Genomic DNA, 26,530 nt, shown 5'->3' on the forward strand with positions numbered 1-26,530 from the left:
CAGATGTAGCTCCAGTGTTGAACGCCTGCTTCCCATGTTCGAGGTCCCGGTTCAATCCCTGGTACTGTCTGAAAAAAAATTACTGAGGGCTGGAGTGGGAAAGAGAAATATGATTTGAAATGCATGATACAATAATAAGGAAGAAATTGCATCATATAAAGAAACAAAATCATTGCTGATGCTTTCATCTCCTTATTGAGAGTTAACAAGCCTAAGACAGAGGAAAAGAATGAAAAATTTAAACCCTAAAGTGGGTAGAGACCCAATGTAGTAAACACCATTATCACATTAAACTCCTAATTCCTGCCCAGCAACCTATACTAATCATGCCTGTATAATGAACTACAAGTATTTCTCTTTAGTGAATTATAAAGATAACATGTTTAAAAACCCTTAGTCAATTTTAAAAGAGTAGTTTAAACCATAGTTTTAGAAATGTTTGATAGCCTAGGAGTTACTGATCCAATCTCTGTGTTACAAACTCCAGCCACTGTATCACTCACAGATGGCAATTCTGCCTCCATTCAAATAATTCTGATAAAAGGAACTTGGTTGAGAAGCCAACTCCACTGCTCTCTACCCTTCACTAGAAAGTATAAATCTGCATTTCTGTAATTTCTACCTATATTTTCTAGTTGAGTCTATGTCCATTTCCATATGAAAGTTTTCAAACTATTTAAAAACAAGTATTATACTTCTGAGTCTTCCATTTTCGAAAACAAAAACTCACTTCCTAGAAACATTTGTGAAATACCATTATTTCCATTGTTTCTCCAACACCTTGAACATCTTTTCCTTTATACATTTTAGTTTTTCACGATTCTACATATCCTAGCACTCAGAATAATATTCCAAGTATGGCCTGCCTGGACAATACTATTATTTCCTGAGATGAAGATACTCTACATAAATCAATTAGTGCAAACCAACCTTGCTTTAATGCTTTTAGCAGCTGCTCAATCACTGCTCACTCATATTTTGCTTGCCATCAACCAAAATCTCTAAAACCTACTCTCAGGTCTGTTTCATTCTTTATCTGTAGATAATTATTTTCCCAACCTAAATACAAAGTTTTAAATTTAATCCTAGTTAAAGTTCAAGTCTGGCACTAATGAAAGATATATTTGGCATAACATTACCACTGGTATATTTTGAATTAAATACAGTTAATCTTGAAACTAGATATCAGTGAAATTTATATGAGTCTTTGTATAAAATTACTCTTTTCAGTACTTGAATGGAGGTTAAAGAAAATAGATTTTTTCCTTCCTTTTGTAAAATATCTAGCCTCTTGAGAAGTATCAGCTGATATCTCTACCAATATTCATCTTCACGTCTCTCTCTTAAATTCCCTAAATTTATGAGGACTAAGATTGAATGAACCAAATGTTTAAAAGATACTTTATCCAAAGAGTAGTAACAACTACCACACATTGAGTACAGACTGACTGCAATGCTGGATGTTTATATATATTATTTCATTAAATCCACACAAAAATCATCAGGTAGATTGGTATAATTTATCTGCATTTCCAGGTAAAGTATAGGATCACTGGTTATGGTGCCAATGAGTCCTAAGCCTGAATATCAGCTCTACAACTTACTAGCTCAAAAATTTTAGGCAAATAACTTAATGGCACTGAACCTCTATTTTCAGTTTTCTTCATGATTACAATAGGAATATTAATATTTATTTCATAGGGATCCTGTAGAAATTAAATCAATTAACATACATTAGGAGTTTTATATGGTACCTGGCACACAATAAGTGTTTCAACTGTTAACTAGGTTTTGTACAGAAGGAATTCTAATTTTCACATTTTCAACTATTTGTACCACTTTATACCAGGAAGTTGGTAGAGAAGTAACACACATCTGGTTGTTATCTAAATGCACATTACCCTCAATGTGATTAATTTATGGACTTTTTCCTCACATTGAGATCTCAAATGTTTGTTTATTTAACCATTCTTTTTCTAAGTTTATGGAATCTCTCAATCATTTTTTGATGGCTGAAGAAAAAAAAAGTTATCACACTTTCTCCAGGAATAATAAAAAAGCTTATTTCCATCAACTTTGGTAAAGGAAAATAAGACAGTATGAACGAACAGATTCACACGCAAGGTGCTGTGCTCTCAGCAACACTACTTGTGACAGACACTCAAATTCTATATTTTATGTGGTGGCGCAACTTTCAACACTGTGGCCATCACACTTGCTTGGGCAGTAGCTTTGGTTTGTAATCACTCTTGTTCCCAGTACCCACAATTGCTATTTCATTCAGACTCTTGGACCAATTTCATATTGCTTTCATTAGCCTTTCATATAACCACTTCTCACTCCTTCCCAATCCCTATCTCTCTCAATCATCAACTACAACACATAATTTTTAGTGGCAGGCTTCATATCCACAATTAAAGAGATAGATACAATGAAGACCATTAAATATATTATATTTTACTATAATGAGACTATTTCTAGGTTAGTGATTCAGGGACCATATTTAGTCACCTCTAATTCCATATCTGAAATATCTGAAATGGTCAATAGAGGCTGGAGGAACTGATTATATATTCTTTGGAGAGTAATTTTCTCTGATCTTAAATGCAGAACGTAATAAATATATATTCATATTAAATATGTGCTAGATTCTTCTTCTTGTTCAAGGATGAAGCTGTTTCCTCTTTGCTACTCAGCCATAGCTAGTAACAATAACAGCAAGACCAAGTTAAGTTGAAGGGCATCAAGTCTCTGTAGTATTTGAGTCAGAGATTTTTGGTTTTAACAAATATTTAATACATATCTTTCTCACAAGTATTAAGGCAAAACAATCAACTTTCACCCATAAGATTATTTACAGGTAAGATTGTGCAACTACACCTCCTTCCCTCTTCTTATGTCATCCCCCTTCCCACTCCCAAATCCCACAATTTAGGTTGTTTATTTTAAAAGTGCATAATTGTCCAAGGCCAGTAGATCCTTTGGACTAGAAGAGACAGGAGACTATCAGTGGTTAGGTCAATATTGTCCAGGAATTTCTAAGACTGAGGTTTACTAATTAAGTCTCAATGAGAAATCAGAGATACTCGGAAAGTTCATGGTACTCTAACAATTTATAAACTCCTTCCTTTGGAGTGCAAAATGTCTGATACAATATTCCAAACCTGCTTTCATCACCTCAGAATAATGGCATGACAATTTTTAAAAAGATACTCTGAAATGAGGAGGAAACGTCTGCCCAGGGTTAAACACTAATCTATGCAAAACCCTGGTTTTGACAAGAATACTGTCAATGTCAAGCAGCAGGCACACTGACAGCAAGATGGGCTGAAAAGCTTTGTGTCAGAGCTGGGAGGGAAGTCACCGATTTATGAAGGTTGTTACAAACCATGGGATTTCAGAAGTGTAAAAGAAAATGGTTTTTCATAAAGCAAAAAAGATGGAAAATTTTATAACCTTGCAGGCAATACTATTATCTTAAAGGAGCATAGTTCTTTCATTTTGTGAGAAAAACTATGTTTGGATTTTTCTACTAGGACTATATTTTAAGAGTTCTAATACAGAACTTCCTTTATTATACAAGTAATATTCAAATAGCAAAGAAAATTTTAACAGGAAAAATAAAAGGAAATGGATTGAGTCTGAAGAAAATGATAATACAAAGAAAATAGTGCGGGTTTTCTTCCATAAGGGATAATTTACAATGGATACCCAACACCTGATTTGGAAGTTTCAATCAGCAGCTGCCGCTGCAATCTAGAACCAGCAAACATCACTTTTAGGAGGTAAGCAATAAAAGAAAGGTGGCCCCTTCCAAAGCCTTGAAGGAAAAACTAAAGAAACGGAAACAACCTTAATTAAGGACCCATGTGCCAGGCATTTCAATCACTCAATGACTGAACAAAATGTTTATGTTGCAGCTATGTTCCTCCTAACAAACCTATGAGGTAGGGTTTATTTTGTTGTTATTTTTTAGAGAAAAAACAAAACTGAGGTTAAAAAGAAAACAATTATTTATCTTGCCCAGGTTATATGGGACTCTAATAAGTGTTCTTCCCACATATCGTAGTGGATGCAGAGGCTGAAAGAATTAGACTGATCATAAAATTCTTACAAGTTTATATAAATATATGAAAATCAAGGGCTTTCTAAATTACTTGTATTTTAAATATATAATCAAATTAATAAAACAAAATGGATATATCATTTAGGGGCTAGAATTCTTACTATAAAACACAAATTATCCACAATACCATCTACTCTGAGCACAATGTACACTAAACTGACTCAATTGAGAGAATGATCTATCCTGGCTACACAGTACCAGTGATGTGGGCTATTGGTGGGAGGCTCTTTGCCTCTTCAGAGATAACCTAAACTATCTGTGACTTGTGGGCGTGGGGTGATAAAAGGCTGCAATCCTGCCCTTGGTGACCATGGCAAGGACTCCAGTCCCAGGAAACAGTTTAGCAATGCAAGGTCTATAAACTTTTAAGTATTCAAGGGAAATATAAACCAAATATGCTAAAAACTTATCTAGAATGCCTAAAGTCCATGCTAAAAGCTTACCTAAAATGTAGAGGATATAGATGCTAATTCAAACCTATTGAAAACTGAAACAAAAGGACCATTTGGCCTTTCCTCTCTGTATAAAAGGGACTCAAAAATCTTGTTCCGGACTCGGGATTGAAACAAAAAGCTCCCAAGTCCGGCCCACCGTCAATAAACCATTTTCCTTTTCAAAATCATTCCTGAGTCCTGGCCTCTCTATACGCAAATAACTGAACCTCTCTCAAATTCTACAACACCAGTAACCATTTACTTAATGAATTAATATAAATAAATAATAGAATAATGTCTAGTACAAAGTTAAGTGTTAAAGTCAACAATGATTACTTTCCAAAGGTAAAGTTTCATTCTTTATAATGCCTAATACAGCATAAAGTTTTTCTTTTACTGCTTTGAATCAAGCAATTTGACTACATTATTCCAGTGAGTTACAGAGGTTGAGAACCAAACCCAAGGCACTCTATATTTACAAAGAGATTTTATAATTACTGTTGCTAATAGCCAATGTAATACGGAAGAGAGGCAGAGGATCTGGTCAATTAGCACTATGTTCATTTTTCTCCCAAGGAAGAAAGGAACCCAGAAGCAATCTTTTTTACTGACACAAATCCTACCAGCTTATCAAAACCAGTAATTGTCTTTATAAAATTAATCTACATTTAGGTTTCTTCCCCCTTGGTATCTGCAGATATGGAGCATTAACTCTCCTGAGAACATGACTACTGAGAAGGAAAGTACAATAAAGCAGTAAAATTCACTAACACAAACATTTCCACACCAGATTCTTCACATTAACCACTGCATGTTCCAAGGCATTTATCTTTAGAAGCTTAGATGAAGAGAAATAATTGTTTTATATACATAATTGGCAAGTTACTAAATGTATTTAAGAACTTATCACTATAATATTTTAAATAAGGAATGTTCATAGAATGAATAATTTGGTAAACTTCATAGTAGTAAGTTTCTCTGTTTAATGACTGCTATCACATTCAATAGTATGATCTTTGGAGACAGACTATTCTTCTAAACTCTGGTTTTACTGAGAGACTATGAGTTGTTTAGACCTTTTGTAGAGAATCTTCTCTCTCTCACACACACACAATGTGACTTAGAATGGTCACTTTCCTAATTAACATTTTTATTGACTTAATATATCAATACCTGGCATGAACATGAACTCAAAAAAACTGGTTAACATTCTTAGGGTTTAATAAAGTTATTAGTAAGATCCTTAAACCAGATTTACAGAGTATTTTCCAACAATGAATTTTGCTAGGTCCTAAGGACAATGGCATGGTTCCTAATGCCTAAAGACAATGGCATAGATCCTAATGAGAATCTCTGCTGAAAACTGAGTGGGTACTGTTAGCTTTTGCTTAATAAAGATGATAATGTCTTCTGATGTGCATATCCATCTAACTTTTCTTGAAGCTAGTAAAAAACTATAAACAATGTACAAGCTGCCATGGAATGCTTTGAGCATGATTTGTATTAAGTGTTGAAAACTTCTGCTGTGAGAATAAATACATTATTGGTCAGCTCTCCCATTCACCTGGACAGTTTTCAAATCTTCACACCACTCTCCAAAATTTTTCTCCATTTTTGTCCTCAGTACTTTCCACAGATGACCCGCATCCATTTTCCAGAGGAGAGAGTTCCCTAGTCAAGAATTATTCAGATTCCTACCAGGAAACCCAACTATCCCACATCCTCACCTGTATTTTTGCTTTTCCCTCCTGTCTCTAGTGTTCCTCAACATACTCAAAGTCATATGTGTTGGACACCACTTACTCACTATGGCCTGGGTTTTTGTTTTTTTTTAAATCTTCACTCCTGTTTAGTGTTAATTCTCTCTTTGCCCTCCCTGCACCTTTGAGATAAACAAGCTTGGGTTTTTACTCTAGGTTCCTTTACTCTTCATTCTCATCTTCTATCTTCTTTCGTTTCATAGCCAATATTTTGAAAGTAGTCAAGATTCTACACCTCCATACCTTATTTCCCACTCGCTCTCAAGCAACCACAAATACATTTCCATCATTCCATTCAAAGCACATTTTGAAGTCACTGGTCACTTGTTGATTGCCACATCAGAAAAATAGGCACTTTATAATTCTCTTCCTTGGCCTTTCCAGGATGTTATAGTACCAGTTCAGCACCCCTTCCACACTGTCCAACTCCTTGTCCTTTCTGGCTATATCTTCTTAATTTCCCTCCTCACCCATCAACTGCATAATTTTCCAGAAATCTGACCCCCAGTATTTATCTCTTCTTTCTTTATACACTTTTTCAAGGTAATTTCACCTTTCTCCTGATTTTTGCCTAGACTTGTGATGATTCCAAAGTCTTCATCTTGTGCCTCAATTATTGCAGTAACTGGTCTTCATGCTCTTTCCTTTCACTGAAATTCATCTTCTGTACTCTGGCAATAATGCCCTAAAGCAAAGATTACATCATGATCCCTGTCAAAAATCCTTCATTGAGGTCCTTATCCTGAGGGATAAAATCCAAAGTCCTTAGCATAACCTGCTTATCACACTTCATCATCTGAGTTCTGCTTACCTTTGCAGCCTCATCTACTGACATTTGTTATACCCAACCTAAACTGTTACAGAAATAACACATTAAGCTGTGCCCTTTCTAGACTTTTCCTGCCTTTTCCCTTCTTTCATTTTCCTCCTTTTCTCTCCCAAGCTAAGTCTTAACTATCCTTCAAGATTGTCAAGACTCAACATTAAACTTCATTCACTTAGGTTTAACAAATATTTACTGAAGCCTGTTATTTTTCAGACACTGTTCTGGATGTGCAGGTCTTAGCTGAGGCAAAGTCCTTGTCCTCACATTGATTTCACTTGGTGGGGAGTTGCAGAAGGGTATGGAAAAAATGGTGGCGGTAAAGGGTATAGGGAGTGTGTCTGAGGACACACTGCTGTCTTATAAAAAGATAGTCAGGGAAAGCTTGTCTCTTCTATGAGTCAATTCCTGACACATTTCACTCTACATCTCTGGAATTAGGTATTCTACATCTGTGCTGTGTTCATCACAACCCTTATTGCTCTGTCCTGCCATTGCTGATTTACTTCTGGGCTCTTCAAACAGTTTGTGATTCTTTCAGGACAAGGACTTCTCTTCTATGCATTCCCATTGTTTCCCACATAATCCTTCTAAGGAAATGTGTTTCATAGGGCACTGTTCTGATGGTGAACATAAAGGCACATAGTAAGTGAGCCAAAAAGGTTTCTTGAAATAAACTTATATTTGAAATCATATGGTAATAGGAAGACTTCAAATAAAAAATTTCACTTTATATGTATTTTAAGAATGTATCAAATACTAAAATGGAGAAGTGTAAAACAAAAAGGGTTAAAAAATATAAGCCATAATGACATACTAACACAGTCCCAAAATTATATGTAGTAGACAGATTAAATACACATTTCATAGTGGAAATGTATTTCAACCTGTGTTTGAAAGCACTGGGGAGAGACTGAGTTTGAATATTCAGCAAGGAATTAGAAAGTAGGTTGAATGGCTAGAGTGAAAAGGTGGTAGTAAGGCTTTCGATAGGTAACTACTGGCTTATTTATGATAGGTATATTCATTTACTGATTCCAAACAAAAGCAAGTTGAAAGACAGGTATTCTATCATGAAAAACCACAGTATTGTTGCTGTTAACCTCACTGAAGGCAAAAGGGAAAAAAATTTAAAAATTAAGAAGTGATTGTTTTTGCTTATCTTATTTGTTTTTACTCCCATATTTTTGGATCCTTTTTGCAAACTGCAGGTATTTTTTTAGACTAAAATCCCTTAATCATGGTCAACAATCTCCTTGCTAATTTTATCTGCTTTTAACTTTTAAAGTTAAAAATGTAATACAAAATTACAGGAAGTTTATAAAATTGAAAAACATATGTATATGCCCATTCATACAGTACATAGGGAGGGAGACTGCACAAAATCTCATTATCCTAAACCAAACATTACCTGGAGTGTATTCTCATTTAAGCTTTTAAATTGCTTTTATTCACTTATCATAAATATTTTCTATGATATTCCAGCCTTCATGTGATCTTTTATCAGCTGTATATTTCACCCTGTAGATGGATAATTTTAACTTTCTTCTTTTTATTTAACATATAGGTAGCTTCTAGATTTTTTTTTTTTTTCAACTATTATAATAATGCTGCAGTGGTCATCACCCAGCAATTAAATCTCTTCCTTTGCTATTTCACTAGGACAGATTATCAGCTGTGACATTATTGATTTAAAAGTATGAACACTTTCAGGGCTTGGAAAAAAATCAGAGCAATCATACCAATTTGCCATTAGCAATGTACCCATGTCACTATACCTTGCCAGCAATAAGTGCTATCATTTAATTTTTTTCCATTAATTCATAAGTTAAAAACTGTAATCAACTGTTTCCATTTGCATTTATCTGATTACTACCAGAATTTCAGATTTCCCTCTAACTTCAAAGTTATAAAAGATGACACTGCTACTTCAGCAAGAAACCATACTGAGCGTAAGTCAATGGTTCAAGGGTATAAAAATAAAATAAAATCTTAAACAAAGTTAATCTATTCACTTAATGACATGAGTAACTGTTACTGTGTTGCATGGTAATTAAGCATTAATGGCAAGCAATGCACACAATTGGCTATTATTACTATTACTTACACAGTCAGACCATGCACAGATTATAGGGGAGGGTTGGAACAAATAAAACTACAAGCTCTTCTTTTGCCCTAATATAGTCTCCTTGATATGAACCTAAACGTGATCCAGGAGGCAAGTTATCTTTCTTCTTTAGCTCCATACACCCTCTGTCTTATAAACGGAGCACCCAGTAATGACGGGTATTGGAAATTTAGTTTGGCTTAGAGAGGACCAGAACTTCAAGTCAGATACAATTCCAAGAGCTGACTTAAGAAAGGCCTACCAAATTCCTTGCCTCTTCTCCTCTCTATGATAATTCCTTAAGGATCTAAGTTTACCATGAGACCTCTAGAGAACTTTTAATTGTGAACTATTTTTATCTCCTTTACTGTGGAGAAAAAGAAAGGACTAGAGGCACAGTCATTTCCCCCCATTTCCAGGAACCTTACTAACTAATGGGGGAGTGAGCTAGGTAAGAAGATTTAAGGGACTTCCTTCTACCCAAATCTCTTTCCCCAACTCTGTCTGAATTTCCATGCATTAGACACTCTGAAGTTTCTAAGTACATAATTCTGCGAAGATTAAAGAAGAAAGGTAAGAGTGGGAAGGGTAAGAAGGGGCTAATAGTAATCTATACTCTAGTGAAGATTATTAATTTAATCAGGCTGGCATGTATAATCTTAGAGTATATTCTAATGCATGCAGAAATATGAATAAGAGTTCCAATATGAAGAGGACATAGGGAAAAGTAAAAGGAGTGAAGACATCTTTTTGGATTGCTTTAAATCTACATAGCTGAGGACACTAGACACTCCAGAAGAAGAGGGAAGAAGGCAGGCCAAGCTTATGATAATAAAAATGTATAGTCCCTGGGAGTTTTCAGAGCACATTTACATGGATTATGTTATTCAATCCTCACAACATCCCTGTGTGGAAACTGAGACCAGGAGAAATGAAGTAACTTACCCAAAGTCAAATAGGTAGTAAGTGGCAGAGCCGGGACTCGAACCCAGGTCTTCTGATTCCTCCTGTGCACTTTCCAGCTCCCCTGGAGCTGAAGCAGGGGCAAAAAGGGAGGTGGAAGTAATTTGCCCAAGACCATTCTTGCCCTTTCCTCTTCTTTCAAAGGCCAAGCTGAGCAGACATTTAACTCTCTCAGTGACCCTTTTTCACCAAATCCTTTCAGGATAAAACGTACAGAACCTGAAAATGTTTCTCAGTCTTGGGCCCCAGAATGGCAATAAGTAGGAAACAATGTCGAAAGCATTTTTAGCTCTTTTGTCATTTGTGTGAAATTTATTAGAACTCAAAAAATTCTAATTTTCATTTTAGAAAGTCAATCTTCTTTTCTTAAACCATTTAAAGTGGATTGCTTAAAAATTTTTGTTTAGTAGTTTCAGTCAAACCTTATAAATTATACCATTATAAAAATTATTTTGAAAACTGCCTAAGAACCAATCCAAAAAATTTACCGTTAACCTCATCTCTGGCCACTCTTTTCCTATTCTAAAAATCATCTCCTCTCAATGATTATTTTCATTAATGTAATTATAATCTTTAGTTTAGATAGATTATTCAAATATTCGGTCTTTTCATAGTCAACTTTAAGTATTTTTTAATAAATTAAAGGGAAAACATACGTATCATCTTAAGATATACATCTTGTATTCATTACATCTCAAATGATTTTAAAACTAGCCTTTCATAATTAACTTTCTCTAACAACATTTATACTTTTCAGTCTCTGATTTCTTGAAAAGTTCCTTAATTTTTCTTAAAGGAATTATATATTTTAATTCCCTATCTTCACTATTTATAAGTTTCAAAAACATTCAATGAGAATTTTTAATATTTCCTTTGATAATTTCCTACAAATACAGGGGCACAATTTATGTGGCCTGGGCATACTACCCACTTTATTATTCTAAGTCTTTTTGCAATTAGCTCCAATACATCTCAATAATAGTTTCTAAACATCTTTCCATTTATGAGAACTACCACCAGTACGGCCAAGTGCAAAGTAAGCATTAACATTAATTATGGCATATAAAAGACCAACCAGGAATATCAATGTATTTGTGTCCGATGTTTTTAGAAGATTTCTGAACTTTTAAGAGATGCTATGTTTATTTATTTATTTAGGTATCTGTCCAGTCTGGTTTGGAATATATCCCGCCCAATATTTAAAAGCTACCTGAAAACTTTAAAATGAATAAAAAGGCACACACTCACATGCAAAACAAAATAAAAGAGGAAGAGGACAAGAAGGAGGTGGTGGGATAAGGAGAAGGAAGGAAAAGATGAAAAGCAGGAACATGAAAAAAAAAAAAAGGTTTACCTATAATGGATCAAGTACTAATATTCAAGGTCTAGATATGTCTGCCTTTTCCTTTTGCTTTAAGACTTTAATTCCATATTTTAAAAACTGGATTAAGTCTAAGATTACCTTGGGTATTGATGGCCAAATTAGGTAATTGTAAGTAAAAAGATTTATATTATCTGATCACCTTATGAAAAAAGTAAAAATATGTTAGTGTACTTCTCCCCACATTTTAAAAAGTATTAATTTAATATTTAAATCATTTCAAGATAACTGTTCATATTTCCCAAAAATATTCTTTAAATAGTACAAAAATATTAAATATTGTACAATATTTAAAAAAATCACAAATCCATGAACTTTAGAATTTGAACTAAAGAGAATTGAAATTAAACTGATTTTTAATATCTTGTTTTGTACAATAAGCTCTCTGTTAAACATGGCCAAGACATTCCCTAATCATACAATTTGGAAAAAGTGAGCATTCTTCAGGCAAGATGAAAATGCTGATAAAAGATTAAGGTTAATATGAGTTTTAAGGAATCAATGCTGTACAACCCAACTTCTTGGCAATATTCCATTCACTTAACGTGAATACAAAATTGTAATCATGAGCCATCCCAGCAATGGTTCTTAGACAGTTTTTTAGAGGCCTTATCATTATTTATTAGGTGGCTCCCTGAAGGAAGGAAACATATCTTCTATTTCTTTCTGTTGCTTAATCTCTTGGGGATACAGGTCAATTTGATTTCAAAAGTGGTTGAATAGTCAGAGGACTATTTGTTGAAAAACAATCATATTAAACTGCCATACTTGGATTTGATGTCTGAGGAAGGATTCCTAAGTAATAAACATGACCACCAGAACTATATTATTTAACAACAAAAAATTACTATTTCCTTCCCTGTTTCAACTACCAAACCAGTTTGTATGCTAACTGAAAATTCGTATCTCACCGAACTCTAAAAAAGATGGTATTAATAATATATATACTGATTATTTATAGAATGCTTTGCAATTCTACTACTATACAACAGTAATTCCTGCCCTAGATTTTAAATTATAAATTTCTGGAAATGTCTCTTACTATAAGACTTTTCCTCCTTAGATCTCTCAGCTGAGCTCTGGAACTAGATCCAAGATTTCCAATTCACATCATTTAACAACTGCTATCAAGAAAAATAAGAACAGTTTAATAATGGGTTTGTTTTTTTAAGGAGGCTTTGAAAAACAAATTTTTAGCTAATTAAAACAGTATTATTCAAAGGCTTCAGAGGTAACACACTAGCTTATTAGTAAAAGATCAATATAAATTTTTGAAACCAAGTAGAATTTCTGGCCTTTTAGGAGTCCTCTTCTTAAGTTAAGAATGCCCACATATCCAACAGAATTTGCTTTGACCCTTTTTTTGATTTAGCAGTTGAGTCTAGCTTAACACACATATACAAAAGGATCTCAGATTTTGCCTTAGATTAGATAATTGGAGAATGACAAATAGAAAATACAAAGAAAGATGAAACCACCTTACTGGTGAAACATATAAACATCATAAGGTTATTAGGTGAGAATTAGAGGAAAGGATCCTGATATTACGAAAGCTTCTATGGGAATCTTCACACAACAATTTCTGAAAGTTAATACATAAAAGTTTCCATAATGAGTTGTTAAAATAAAAATCCAGTGAGTTACATATATATATTACATGTAAAATATAAATTTTATTTTCACATAAAACACTACTACTAATAGCTTAGTAGTTAGAAGAGACATAAAAATTCAGAAATACATTTTGTACTCTATTCACAGAAAAACAAAGAACCTTGGAATAGGTTTGAGAATAAATTGTTTTTTCTATAGTCTCATAACATAAATATACCATATTGTATTATTAGGAAGAGATTTGGAAAATCTAAATTTTTATATATCATAAAGATAAATCAAAAGATTTTCAAAGTAAATCTTTATTCCATTTTACAGATGGGAAATTTGAAAACTAGGAGATAGTTAAGACATTTTCCAAAGTTCTTCCTGTAGAATTTTTTTAAAAGGTTCTATTCAAGGGAAAGAAAAAAAAAAAAAAAGAGTTCCATGAGCAAATAAGTTTGTGAAACACTTCTCTCCTCTCTCTCTCTCGGTTTGAAAATGCATATTATCTTGCTAGTGTCTCAAAAAAGTCCTTTAATCAAAGTGTACTTAATTCTGTTAGCATAAGATTTTCTAAACTTATTTAACCAAGAAACTCTATTAACATGAAGTAGAGCTAATGTTCTAAGAATATACCTTAGAAAACTCTGCAATAGATTGACTAGGCCTTAAAAATTATGTAGAAAAAATTATGACTTCTATATTCTTATAATGATGGTCTACTTAATTAGAACCTTTTCATTATGTTTACTCTTAAACTGTTTTTGTTTTTAAGGCAAATGAAATGTACTGACCGTTAAGCACTTCCTTTCTCTTCTGGATGGAGCTCTCAGCTAATGACAGGCTGCTACCATAATTACTGCAAGCCAAGGTATAAAACTCTTAATAGTAGTTTCCGAGTTGAACGGAACTTGAAGCTCCATAACACCAGAGTGTTTCTCATAAGGAAACAGATCAATTCGTCTCTTTCCCTTGAGGTGTGATGGTTAAACCTATTGCACAAGATTCTAAAATAAATAGCATAGGTACAGTGAAGTTCAGGAGAATTAGGATCAGTATGAAGGGTAGTCTATATACATCAAGAGAAACCACCCAGCAGAGGTAAAAAGAAAAAGAAAAAGTCAAAAGGATTCAATGATGTTTAGAAGACAGAATGAAAAAAGAGAGATAAGTAAGATGATAAAAGAATACAGATAAATAGTATTAAGTAGAAAGAAACACAGTGATGATCACGTAAGAGTAAAAAAGATAAAGAACAACTAATATTGGGACATAGGAATTGTTCTGCATAATATTGCAATGTTGGATACAGGCCATTATACATTTTGCCAAAACCTATAAAATTACATGGTGCAAAGTGTAAACCATAGTGTAAACTACAGAACATGGTTAGTAGCAATGCTTCAATATTTGTTCATCAACTATAACAAATGTACCACACTAATTAAAGATGTTATTAATAGGGGAAAATGTGAGGGAGAAGGGATGGGACATATGAGACCCCTATATTTTCAATGAAGCTTTCTGTAATCTAAAACTTCTTTAAAACAAACATTTTTAAAAAAAGAACTGATGATGCACTATGGTACGCAATCAAGTATGTATCACATGTCTACTTTTAGCTTTTCACCATCAAGGTTTGCCATCGCCTATAGAAGAGGAAAGATACACTGAGAGAGCTCTATCTGAAAAGGAATAAAGTCTACAGTAAAATGAACTACATCATTTTTTTTGGTTCTGTTTTTGGATGCAGATGGATGAGGCTCAGAAATTCATCAGAAACTAAAGCAGAAATTTTACACAGTATATTTTCTTTAATTCAAGAAGGATATCTCACCTCTTCAGGGTTACAAAAATCTTTGAAATATACTGGCATGAGAATCTAGTCAAGGCACATGCCCAATATGAGAGTGACATTTTTAGAAACAGAGAAATAAAACAAAATGAAACCATCTCTTGGTTTCATTTTACTACTTCTTTATTTCCTGTGCAATGAGTATATTAGCAAATCTTTTGAATATATTTGCAAAGGAAAGGTAAAATTCACTGCAGTGTGAAATTACAGCTTCGAAAGTTCCTATAAGTAAAGTAAATGAAAAGACAAAATTTACAGTTGGAAGAGAACAAGCCTTGGGTTTACTGAATCAAAAATGTCAAAGAAAAGAATAGGTTCACCTTACAATCCCAGCCCCCCTTTAGCTATGGATCTCACCCATGATGTCTTCTCAAGATTACTATAAAGGAAAAATTAAAATAATATTCAATTTAAAGTAAAATACCTTGAATTTACTTAATCAACTCTTATATTCAGAAATCCAACTATTAGGTTGCCATTTAGATGATAAGGGGACACTTAGATGATAAAAGACTAATAGCTACTGTATTGGTATTTATACAAAAAAATGCTGTGGATTTTTCAAATAGTTATGCTAATTTGGTACATAGTAATAAATAATTTGAGAATTAAATTATTTTATGATATATATGGAAACAAATCTGATTAGTGTCATTAAAATAATTTTAAAAAGAAAGCATATTATTTCATTTTGGGAGTTACTGCACTTTCAGAAAAAGACGCATGAAATAATAACATAACCTTCTATTTTTATTGTTCAATAAAGGAAAACTCAGAATACTCAGCACACCATTTAAAGATGTTTTTATATACAGTTCATGTGAATCGATTACAATATATGTGATCAGATATCAGAATTCAAGCAATTCTTATGTAAAAGATTCTTAAAATAGCATACTATTTTCTTAGTATTATTAATTTAAATGGCTAAATAAAATGTCTTTATTTAATAGTATAGATGGGTCAAAACTAGATCTCAAGATTTTCAGCTTTCCAGTAGGTTTAGTTGTCACGAAATGAATTTAAGTTTCCAGGGCCAGATATAAATAGTATTTAAGTTCACTTATTTATGCATGTGGAATGTAGTTATGAATGAATAATTTCTCCCTCTATGTCAGCAGTTTCATATCTCCAGTAGAATCCTTTTGTAATCCACAACTCTCTTGACAGGCTGGGTAACAGATACAGAAAAAGTAAATAAAACATATCTACTACAAGTAAACTTTATTAAAAGAAAGTTTAAAGATATTGCATGGAATCCCCAAGCTCACAATTTGAAAAACTAGTCATTCAGTTTCATTCTGATTTATTCTGCTTTTATGTTAGAAAAGAAAATGAGTACTGCCCATATGACAACCTTTGAAAGGTACGTTTCCCAAAATAAGTATGGTGGAAGAATAAAGTATCTCAGTATTTCAGTAACTTAGTAAAACTGATTTTAGTGAAGAAATTTAAGAATGAGAAGAGATACACACTAATTTATTTAAGAACTTCTCACCAAGAATGAAAAGCCTTCTGGACTACGAACAAATAGGTATTTGTACTATTTAATAGATATTAACTGGAAGAACCTCACTGTTACACAATTCTAAATCTTGTTTCTATAATAACATCTTTATTATCTATTAACATCTATTGAGACCTTTTGATTTCAAATACAAACTAGACATACCCTAATTTTATCTCTATGTCACTAAAAATTAGCTAGGATGATCTTGTTCTACTATATTTGGGATTCATTTTTAAGCCATTGATTTACATATCACAACTCTTAATCTTCCTCCTCATTAAATAGGATAAGATTTTTCTGTTAGGCATTTTAAAAATATTTTTATTAGTGGTAGAATAGTTTATGGCTTTCTATGAATGTTATTTGAATCTGAAAAGGTAACTTTGAAATGTACTTTCCAGGGCACCATTATGAAATAAATTTTGTGCAATGCTATTACAGAAGTAAAATTTAAGATTAACTGATAGTTTTTTTATAAGTATGCTAAAACCAAAAAAAAAAATTTTTAAGTGCTAAAAACAAATTTTACTAAGTAGATAAAATAAAATAGAGAAGGACCTTTTACAGATAAAAATCATTGGTAAGTTATACTTTCTTCTCACTAATTTTATTTTCAGACTAAGGCAGACTAAAGTAAAGATCTAAAGATTATGTAAATTAGGACTTCAGTAACAAGAGCATTTTCTTCATTTCTTTTTTTATTTTAAAGCTTCAAGAGATAAGAATAAAAACCCTAATGAGATATTTAAGTTTTTTTAAGAAACTATGACTTTCACCTACCTTTGTAGAGAGGACGGGGATTATTGTGTTTTGCTAATACTTACCGTTCACTAAGAATAGTGTACCTAGCACCACACAGATGTGCAAAGAATATCTGCTGAATAAATGCATGTTCTTTAGAAAAACACTTAAGATGGGATGATCATCTAAAAGATAATAACAAAGTCATTTCCCAGAATTTCTGCCCAAAATGATTTGCATGCTTTGTTCTTAGGGTCATTATCCAGAAATGACGTTTCTAATAAGAGCAACAGCTGAACAATGATCATTTCCTGACACCAAGAAGCAGGTGCTATGAATTTTTTAAAATAAAGATTTTAAGATGGGGGGAGTTGGGGGGAAGCAGACTTGGCCCAATGGATAGGGCATCTGTCTACCACATGGGAGGTCCACAGTTCAAACCCCAGGCCACCTTGACCCGTGTGGAGCTGGCCCAAGTGCAGTGCTGATGCGCGCAAGGAGTGCCGTGCCACACAGGGGTGACCCCCCCCCCCGCGTAGGGGAGCCCCACACACAAGGAGTGCACCCTGTAAGGAGAGCCGCCCAGTGCGAAAGAAAGTTCAGGCTGCCCAGGAATGGGCACACACGGAGAACTGACGCAGCAAGATAACACAACAAAAAGAGACATAGATTCCGGTGCTGCTGATAACAACATAAGCAACAAAGAACATGCAGCAAACAGACACAGAGAACAGACAACTGGGGTGGGAGGTGGGGGAGGGAGAGAAATAAAATAAAATTAAAAAAAGTTTGGAAATGAACATGTTGTAAAACAATTTCTTGGGACATTAAAGTCTCAAGGAATCCAGGCCATGAATATACTCAGAAAACCAGGACCTGACAGTATCATTCCACATTCAGAAGAGCTTTTCAGACCCTGAGAACAGTGGTGGGGTTTTCTTTCAGGGCTTCCAAATTGCCTGTGGTATCTTTTTACTGGTTTCCTGGTTTCAGTTTTAGACTTAAAAGTAACCAATTTGGAAAGTGCCCACAGGGAACACAAGAAGGAGGGTTTTCTTTGCCCCTTTTATTTTCTCATACAGTAGTCAGAAATAGAAAATAACATGATGGCTTTTCTCTCTAATAATTTCAAAAATAATAAATGAGACTATAATGCTTCATTTACTTTGCTAAAATGGGAAAAGCCCTACAATGTCCAAAAAACTGATTCTTCAGAAAAAAGAAATAAAAAATTAAGAGCATTTATCCTGGATGTTAAGAATGAGCTGTGGATCTCACATGATGTGTATAATTAAGGAGCTCATTATCCTAAAGTTACTAAAATTAAGATACAATATATTATGACAGCCAAAAGAACCAGGTAAAATCTAGCTAGAACAACAACAAAAATCAAGTATGACCTACCAAAAGGCTTAATAAATTATTTTAGAGGAAATAAAGTATTTGATTATAATGAGAATATATATTTTGATCATCAAAAATACCATCACAGATTGAGTACCTTCTAGAAGTAAAAGGTGTATCCAGATAAAAACAGAAAATAACTATTCGGCTTACAGATTTATGGCAAATAATTCCTAGACCTCATGAGAAAAACATTAACAATTAAAGTATTAATTTGATGTTTATTTAAATTTTCCATATAGCAGACTATTAATTTAGTCATTAAGTCTCTTAAGGTTTTATTTGATGATTTATCCTTACACCTTTAAGAAACATACAGGCAATGCACTTCTGTAAAAGCTTTTTATTTATCTGCAGCCTTTTGTTGGTTGGTTTTTCTGCAAACTATTAAAAAAATTCTTCACTGAATGATCATTGCTACATTTAGGAAAACAAGTGGTTTTCCCAAAATCTTGTGCCAATAACAAACATAAATCTTAATAAAATAATACCATTTCAAATTTAAAAATAATAATGCACATAAGTAGTGCAAGAATTAAGAAATTAGAAAACCCACAATTAATAGTGTGGCAGTTTGGTATTATTTATGAATTCCAAAAATTGTGTTTGCAAACTGGTCTGTTCCTCTGGGTATATTTCATTATGTTAGATTCAGAGGCTTCACTTTTACTTTATTACATCAAGATGAGGGCTTTTACTTGACCACACCACTAGGGAGACTCGGTTTGAGTCCCTGCCACCCCACCCCTGTGTGAGCTATATGAACAGATGCTCAATCAAAGACAAGGAAGTAAATACACAGAGTAGGAGAACACAGAGAGTTTAGTTAGTTTTGGATGCTGAGAGCCCCGGGGAGAAAACAAAGCCGTTTGCCTGATGGCTTGCAGCTGCAGAGACCAGAACCCTGAACAGCTGAGAAAGCCCAGAAAGAAAAGAGCCCTGGGGAGAGAAACGAGCCTTATGCTAGCCTACAGCTGAGATGGGAAGAAGCTGGGACTATGTAGCCTTAGGAGGATGAGGAAGCCTGAACCCGTGCAAAGACTGGCAACCATCTTGCTCTAACATGTGGCACAGAATTTGGTGAGGGAAGTAACTTACTCTTTACAGCCTTGTGACTGTAAGCTTCCACTCAAATAAATAACCCTTTATAAAAGCCAACAGATAGTGGTATTTTGCATCAGCACCCCTTTGCTGGACTAATACAAATACTGTGAGTGAATAATTGTGCTAAAGCCTCTAACAATTTCCCTATACCTTCTAGCCATTTAATTTTTTGGATATGACTGGACAATTAGTTACCATCTTACTGATACAGTAAATATTTTGCTTCTGATAAGTATGTACATTTGATACCTAAATGTGATTAAATTAAAACTTATTTACAATTCCCCAAGTTACAAAAAGAAAAAGTGCTCATAAACCCCAACCTTGTCAGAAGCTAAGGAAATCTACACTGACTCTCCAATAAATTTACTGGCAATCTCAAAGATTATATTTCTTCAAAGGCTTTTTATGAATATATGCAGACATCAGTTTTTTCTTTTTTTAAGGAAATGGATAGAGATATGTTAGGCTGGTGGCCTCTGTACTTCAGGAAGGAAATCATTCTCTCAAATTATTCACACAGATTATGAAGAAAAGCTGATCTTATTAATAACAATGTGCATGATACAAAAACAGTTATATCAACCTATGCAGAATCATAAAATATCAACAATCCCTTGACTATCTGTACGTAGGAGAAAGAAATACCAGACTTTTCAAAAGATTTAGTGATACTTTCTTGCTTTGTTTTGTAAAATATTTCAAGCATCTTATAAAAGGTAATGGAGTTAAATGTAAATAGGTAACAAAATAGCACAAGAAAGCATAGATAACTATTCACAAATGAACAGGAAGAGTATGAAAGTATGGCTGTGGTCCAGAACAGAATCACTAAATGAACTGTGGCATCTGATAAATTTATTGCCCAGATATGTTTACACAGACCCGAAAACCAAGGATAAAGCAATAAGAACTATTAAGGGGGAAAAAAGAAAAGTCACTGATTATAGAAAGAAAATTATCACTTCAGTACCAAACATCTCTAAATAAAAGAGCTACAGTGAGGGATGATAAGTATACTCATCAGTTATGGCCACTCTGGAACAGAAAAAGGAAGTAGAAAAAAAAAATGAAGAAAAATAAATTTTTATTGAGGGAGAGAAAAATAAAATTAATCTCTTATTAAGTTTCTAAAATGTAAAAAAAATCTAAATGTAAGAATTCTATTTTGAATCTTTGACTGCAATGTTTAAAAGCAATTTGGGAGCATATGATAAACAGCAAACCAAGACTACTTCTAGAAATATAGACATATAAATACTTAATTTCACCATCAAAATTAGCTTAAAGTATATTAACTGGAAAGGGGAATGAAAATAGTCATCATATGAAAATCAGTGGGCAAAAACGTGGTCACATCAAGTTTCTTCAAGAAAAGAAAGACAAATTACTTACAGATGACAGTTCATTGTTTTAGAGAAAAAAGTTAAAATTTGGAGAATGAGATTGAAGGTGAAGATCTCAATTTAAATATGAACTATTAATAATTTTATACAGTAAAATACGAAATATTGATTATGTAGAAAATGATAGTTTTTCTCATAGAAAAAGGCAAAATAAAGATGCATAGCCCAAAATATGATTACTAATATTGTGTTTTTGCCAATAATTTTCATTTATTTGGGGATGGGAGGATAGAAGGCACTGAGGACATAGAAGAAAAATGTAAAAAGACCAAAACTAAAAGCAGCCCATGAGAAAATAATGCATATTTTAATGATGAAGGCTACTGTCTGAAAGATATAACTTTATAGCATATTTTGATATTTTAGGGAATTAGCAACAGATTAAGCATAATGACAAGTTTATTCGAGAAAGGAAAGAAATAAGAAAAACTTTATGAAACTTAATCTTGTACTCCTGTTTTTGCTTAAATGAAGTATCTGTTTTATAAAGTCACTTAAATCCTGTATAAAATTGACTCCATGAGGCAAGTAAGTTCTAAATTACATCATAAAAATTATCATACAGCTTTGACATAACATTTGGCAACAAAGTTAATCATATAATTATAAGGCTATATTTATAATTAATCTATACATATATGTTAAGTCTATGTGTGATAAATGCAGTGTTAATTCATATATAATTTAAAGTTTTAAATTTTTTAAAGTTTTTCTTCTCGATTTTACATGTAATTGAAAAAATATAAACAAATAAACATGTATCCAACAGAGATTTAAAATTGACAACTGCTGGGTACAACTGAGCAACAAATTAGGAAAGAACAAAATATGCATAAAAACCTATTTTATACATACAAACAAATTTTTGGTAAACATGAAAATAAGGGCACCTATTTCCAAAGCATAATATAACAAAGCATTATACAAGAACATTAATACCAATGCATTCATTTTTTTTGCAGTTCAGTATGATTACTAAATTAAAATTTTACTTTAGTGGTAGCCAGTTTCAAGCAAACTCAAAATATTTTTCCACTTGCAAATTTTGTGATTATGATTAATCTTTTGAAGCTATATACTTTCTTCAAAATAGCTTATGCCTTTGTACCATATTTGGATCACATACCCATGCCTCTGTTTGAATTGGCCTAATGTTGCTTAGTAGCACCTCTTCATAGTTTCCATAATCAATGAATTTAACAACTGCTGTCATACCCGAAGAATGGAGAGCTTCAACTTCTGCTCGGTAGAACTGAGGAGACAGAAAGGAGTTTTAAATATGACAATCAATATTATCTACAAAGGGCAGTATTTGATGGAAATAAGTTTCAAATGGTTACAATATGTAATATTTTTAAAGACATAAAACTTTGAATAATCATAAAATTGGCTAAAAAAGAGATAAATTCTCTCATCCATATGAGTTCTGACATACACTGGGCAATAACAGCAAGATTTCAGAAGAAACGAAAGAGGATTAGTAAAGAATATTCACAAGCTAATGGGTGTAAAAGGAACTATTGTTATATTTTGTTGTTAGCCACTGAAACCTTTGACTAACACTGACAATTCTTTTTTAATAATCAAATATACAAAATAACTATGAAGTAATTTATTTTAGAAACAGAAATACATGACAAAAACAAATGGCAAAGAAGAAGGCTCTTTGCTTCAATCCTCACAGGTGCTAGGGTGAGGTAGGAATATCAGAGAGGGAGTAAGCAGATTATTTATGTCTAGAATCTATAGGACTTGGGGCATTGCAAAACCAGAAACTTATTTTATCAGTTTACCCAGTCTTATTTGGCTCTAGGAACTGATGTATATTAATATGCTCACAAGAAACTGATTTAGATAACAGAACTACAATTTTAAAATTCACCTACTTAGATAACTGGAAGCAGACTATCTGATAGGAATGCTCCTCCAGTACAAGTCAACCAACCTATTTAGAACCCAAATGTGAGGTCTGAATGAATGTTAGTGAACATGAAATGAAAACAAAGAACACTTTCTTTTAAGAAATATTTTCTTTAAACTAGTATAGTTAGATGCTCTACTATATCAGTACCTACTCTCATGGTCTCTTAATAATAGGTTAACCAAAATCAGGAAATGCTAAGGGCAACAAAAATTCTTATTCTCCACAGCCTCAAAAAAAAAAAAGAGTTATCCTATATACCAAGACTCTGCTTTTACTGATTAATATATTTCATACTACAAAGGTTAATACATGAATCCATGGTATTTCCTTTCCTGGTCTGAATGCTAGCAAGTTCGGATACACCATGTTCAATTGCTGGGGTTTCCTTATCTTAGAGTTCCTGGCATACATTCACATCTCCTCTCTCCTCCTCTATTTCTTAACCCAACTCTTCTGTGTTCTGTGAATTATTTTGGATATTTCTGGACCTATGCTTCAATTGTAAGCTTCTCATATCCTGTCAATTCAGGTTTCAGGTAATTCAACAATGAGTCATGTAATATCCTAGGAAAACAAATAAGTTGATTTCCTTTTAGGAACTAATAGTTTAATATTCTATCTAATGTGGAAAGTACTATAATAAAGGTGTAGTGATATGTTACTTAGCAAAGCTGAAGGTTTAGGAAGAACTTTCTGGAGGGAATAACAATGGATCCCATCTTCAAAAATGTGTAGGGTTTAGCCAAGTAAATAACTAAGAAGGCTGTTGCAGGGAAAGTTACAGAGATAGAAAACATGATAATGAATGTAGGAAACTAGAAAGCAGTTTAAAAGAAGAAATTAAGACAGGACAAGTAGGTAAGGACCACTTGATGGAAGCTTTGTATTAATGCTAGAGTCTATTTTTTTTTATACAAGTGAAAGATTTTAGATAGAAAGAATGACAAGGTCTAAGACGAGGATCATAGTGGTGGCAGTAATGATGAAAAATTTAAGAGGCATAAGGTTTAAGACAAGGAGACCAACTTGGGGGTTGCTGGAGTATTCTAGATGAAAGGGGATAAAGAACTGAGCTAGTTACGGCAGTTTAGAGGGAAAAGGAAAACTGCCTCAAATTCTCAATTCCTTTTACAGAAACAAAGAAGAATATTGAGTGGTAGACTGAACTGTGTATCCCAGATTGGACATGTCCTTGATCTGCATTCTTTTGGGTGTGGACACTGTAAATAAGACTTCTTCAAGATGTTACTTTAGTTAATGTGTGGACCAAATGAATTGATTTGGGTTTTAATACAGATTACTGGGGTCTTTTATAAGCAGAATGTAATTCAGACAGATAAGCCATGAGTATCATTCAGAAGCTGGAAGTCATTGGAACCTGGAACAGGAGAAAATGCTGCCATGTGCACTGCCATGTGACAGAAAAGTCAAGGACTAAAGATCACCAGTAGCCAGCCCTAGAACACCACCGTGTTCTGGGACAAAGTACTGTCTTGCTGATGCCTCAATTTTGGACTTCTATTAGCCTCAAAACATCAAGCCAATAAAATCCCATTATTTAAGCCAACACATTGTATAGTATATGTTTAACAGCTGGGAAACTAAAACACATTTTTTAAAAAAATGTGAATTATACTAATTAATCTCAAAATCATCATTACAATATAATTAAAAGGTTATGGTTTCTTTATGGCAGTTATACTCAATTCCTTTTCTTAATACCTACAATACTAGTTTCTGGCTAAAAAATGGAAAGTTATCTATTCTTGACAAGACATTTAAAGATTACTTCTTAGTGAGATGATTTCAGCAAATAACTAAATCCATCTCCTTCACAGGGTATTTGTTTAGCTTATTTCCAATGCTTAATGGTATAATCTATTTGGGATTTGTTAGGCACACTCTTTTAGAACCTATACCACCGTACTGTTTGAATATATTCGGCAGAGGCAAAATGAATTATACATTACTGATTTTTTGAGACAATTATGACTAACAGTAAAGTTTTATTAGTAATCTCAACAGATATTTGGAGACATTTGGGTAATAGTACAGTCAAAACTATCTGATACATCTCAAGCACCTGGCACTTAACAGTTAATATTTGTTGAATGAAGTTATCTATGTTCAATATCTGAATACCTGTAGGTCTAATTCTCTTTGTTCTTTCATTAGTTTCTGGTTAATCTCTCTCTCTCTCTCTTTTGCTCTGTGTGTGTGTGTGTGTGTGTGTGTGTTAACCATGCTTCGTATTTTTTATTGGATCCCAGATGTTGTAGATGAAATCTTGGAGGCTCTAGAACAGGGGTTCTTAACTAGGTATCCATGAGCTTAAATTGAAATTAGGAAAAAACATTATTCTTATGGGGACGTGTTGGTGCAGGTATGATATATTTATTAAATAATACACAGTTTAGTGTGGACTTAGTAAGGGGTCCATGGTTTTCATCTGACTGGCAAAGGGGTCCATGAAACAAAAAATGTTAAGAACCCCTGCTCTAGAAGATGTTACTCTCTCTTCTCCAGTCCCCTACAAAAAAAAGGATATTTTCTTTTGTCAGGCAGACAATATACAGATATCTTTGATCCTGTAAGGACTTATTTCAGTTTTGTACTTACTACTAAGGCATGGTCCTTGGGATTTCAATGGAAAGCCATTCATTGTGGGATTTAGACTACAGGGTCTTTTTTCCCTTGCATTGGACAGCGTCTGAAATCAGTGTTCAGGAGACTTTTTCCTGCATTCTGCTAGATTCCTTGGAATATCATGTGTGCATGTACAATTTAAGAGTCGGTTAATAATCTGAAAGACAACAATTTTGAAAGAACTATGTCTGTAGATTTTGGAGCTACAGGTGAATTAGGAAGTACTCTCTGAAAAACCAGGTAAATGTGAAGCTCACTTAAAGTGGGCTTCCTTTCTTTCAAGGATTATATTCCCTCCTGTTTCTACTAGAGTTCTAAAATTGCTTTTTAAAGTATTTTGTTCAGCTTTTTCATTGCTACTGGCCAGTGGGTTAGTCTGATATAAGCTATTGGGCCTTCACTGGAACTAGAATCACTATACAAACAGATGCTTAAGACAGCTAGCCAAGACTTCAACCCAGAGTTACAAAACATGGTTCAATTAATTCACTCAGTGAATATCAAATTATGGCATCATTAATAAAATCTTTTACTTTGGTAAGGCAGCTAGCTATAGAATCGAAAATTATATAAAGTTGTTAAAAAGTAAAAATATCCAAAAAAAGAAAGCAAGACAAACAAAAGATTTTTTTTTAGGAGGTACCAGGGATTGAACCCAGGACCCTGTATATGGGAAGAAGGTGTTCAGCCAGGGAGCTACATTTGCTCCCCAATGAGAGATGTTTTTTTTTTGCTTGTTTGCTTGTT

At 33.4% G+C, this 26,530-nt stretch overlaps 1 protein-coding gene across 4 annotated transcripts in view; it reads right to left on the reverse strand.

The window, feature by feature from the left end:
• The window catches only part of TDRD3 (tudor domain containing 3), a 223,892-nt gene that overhangs the window by 15,323 nt on the left and 182,039 nt on the right, over positions 1-26,530 (reverse strand). For all 4 annotated transcript variants that reach the window (XM_012526884.4, XM_058276597.2, XM_004462806.5 and 1 more), the window contains exon 12: positions 22,340-22,465. In XM_012526884.4, coding sequence (XP_012382338.1) covers positions 22,340-22,465 — 126 coding nt within the window. The remainder of the gene's footprint in view (positions 1-22,339; positions 22,466-26,530) is intronic.

The sequence above is a fragment of the Dasypus novemcinctus genome, chromosome 15 (assembly GCF_030445035.2).
Source record: "Dasypus novemcinctus isolate mDasNov1 chromosome 15, mDasNov1.1.hap2, whole genome shotgun sequence".
NCBI lineage: Eukaryota > Metazoa > Chordata > Mammalia > Cingulata > Dasypodidae > Dasypus > Dasypus novemcinctus.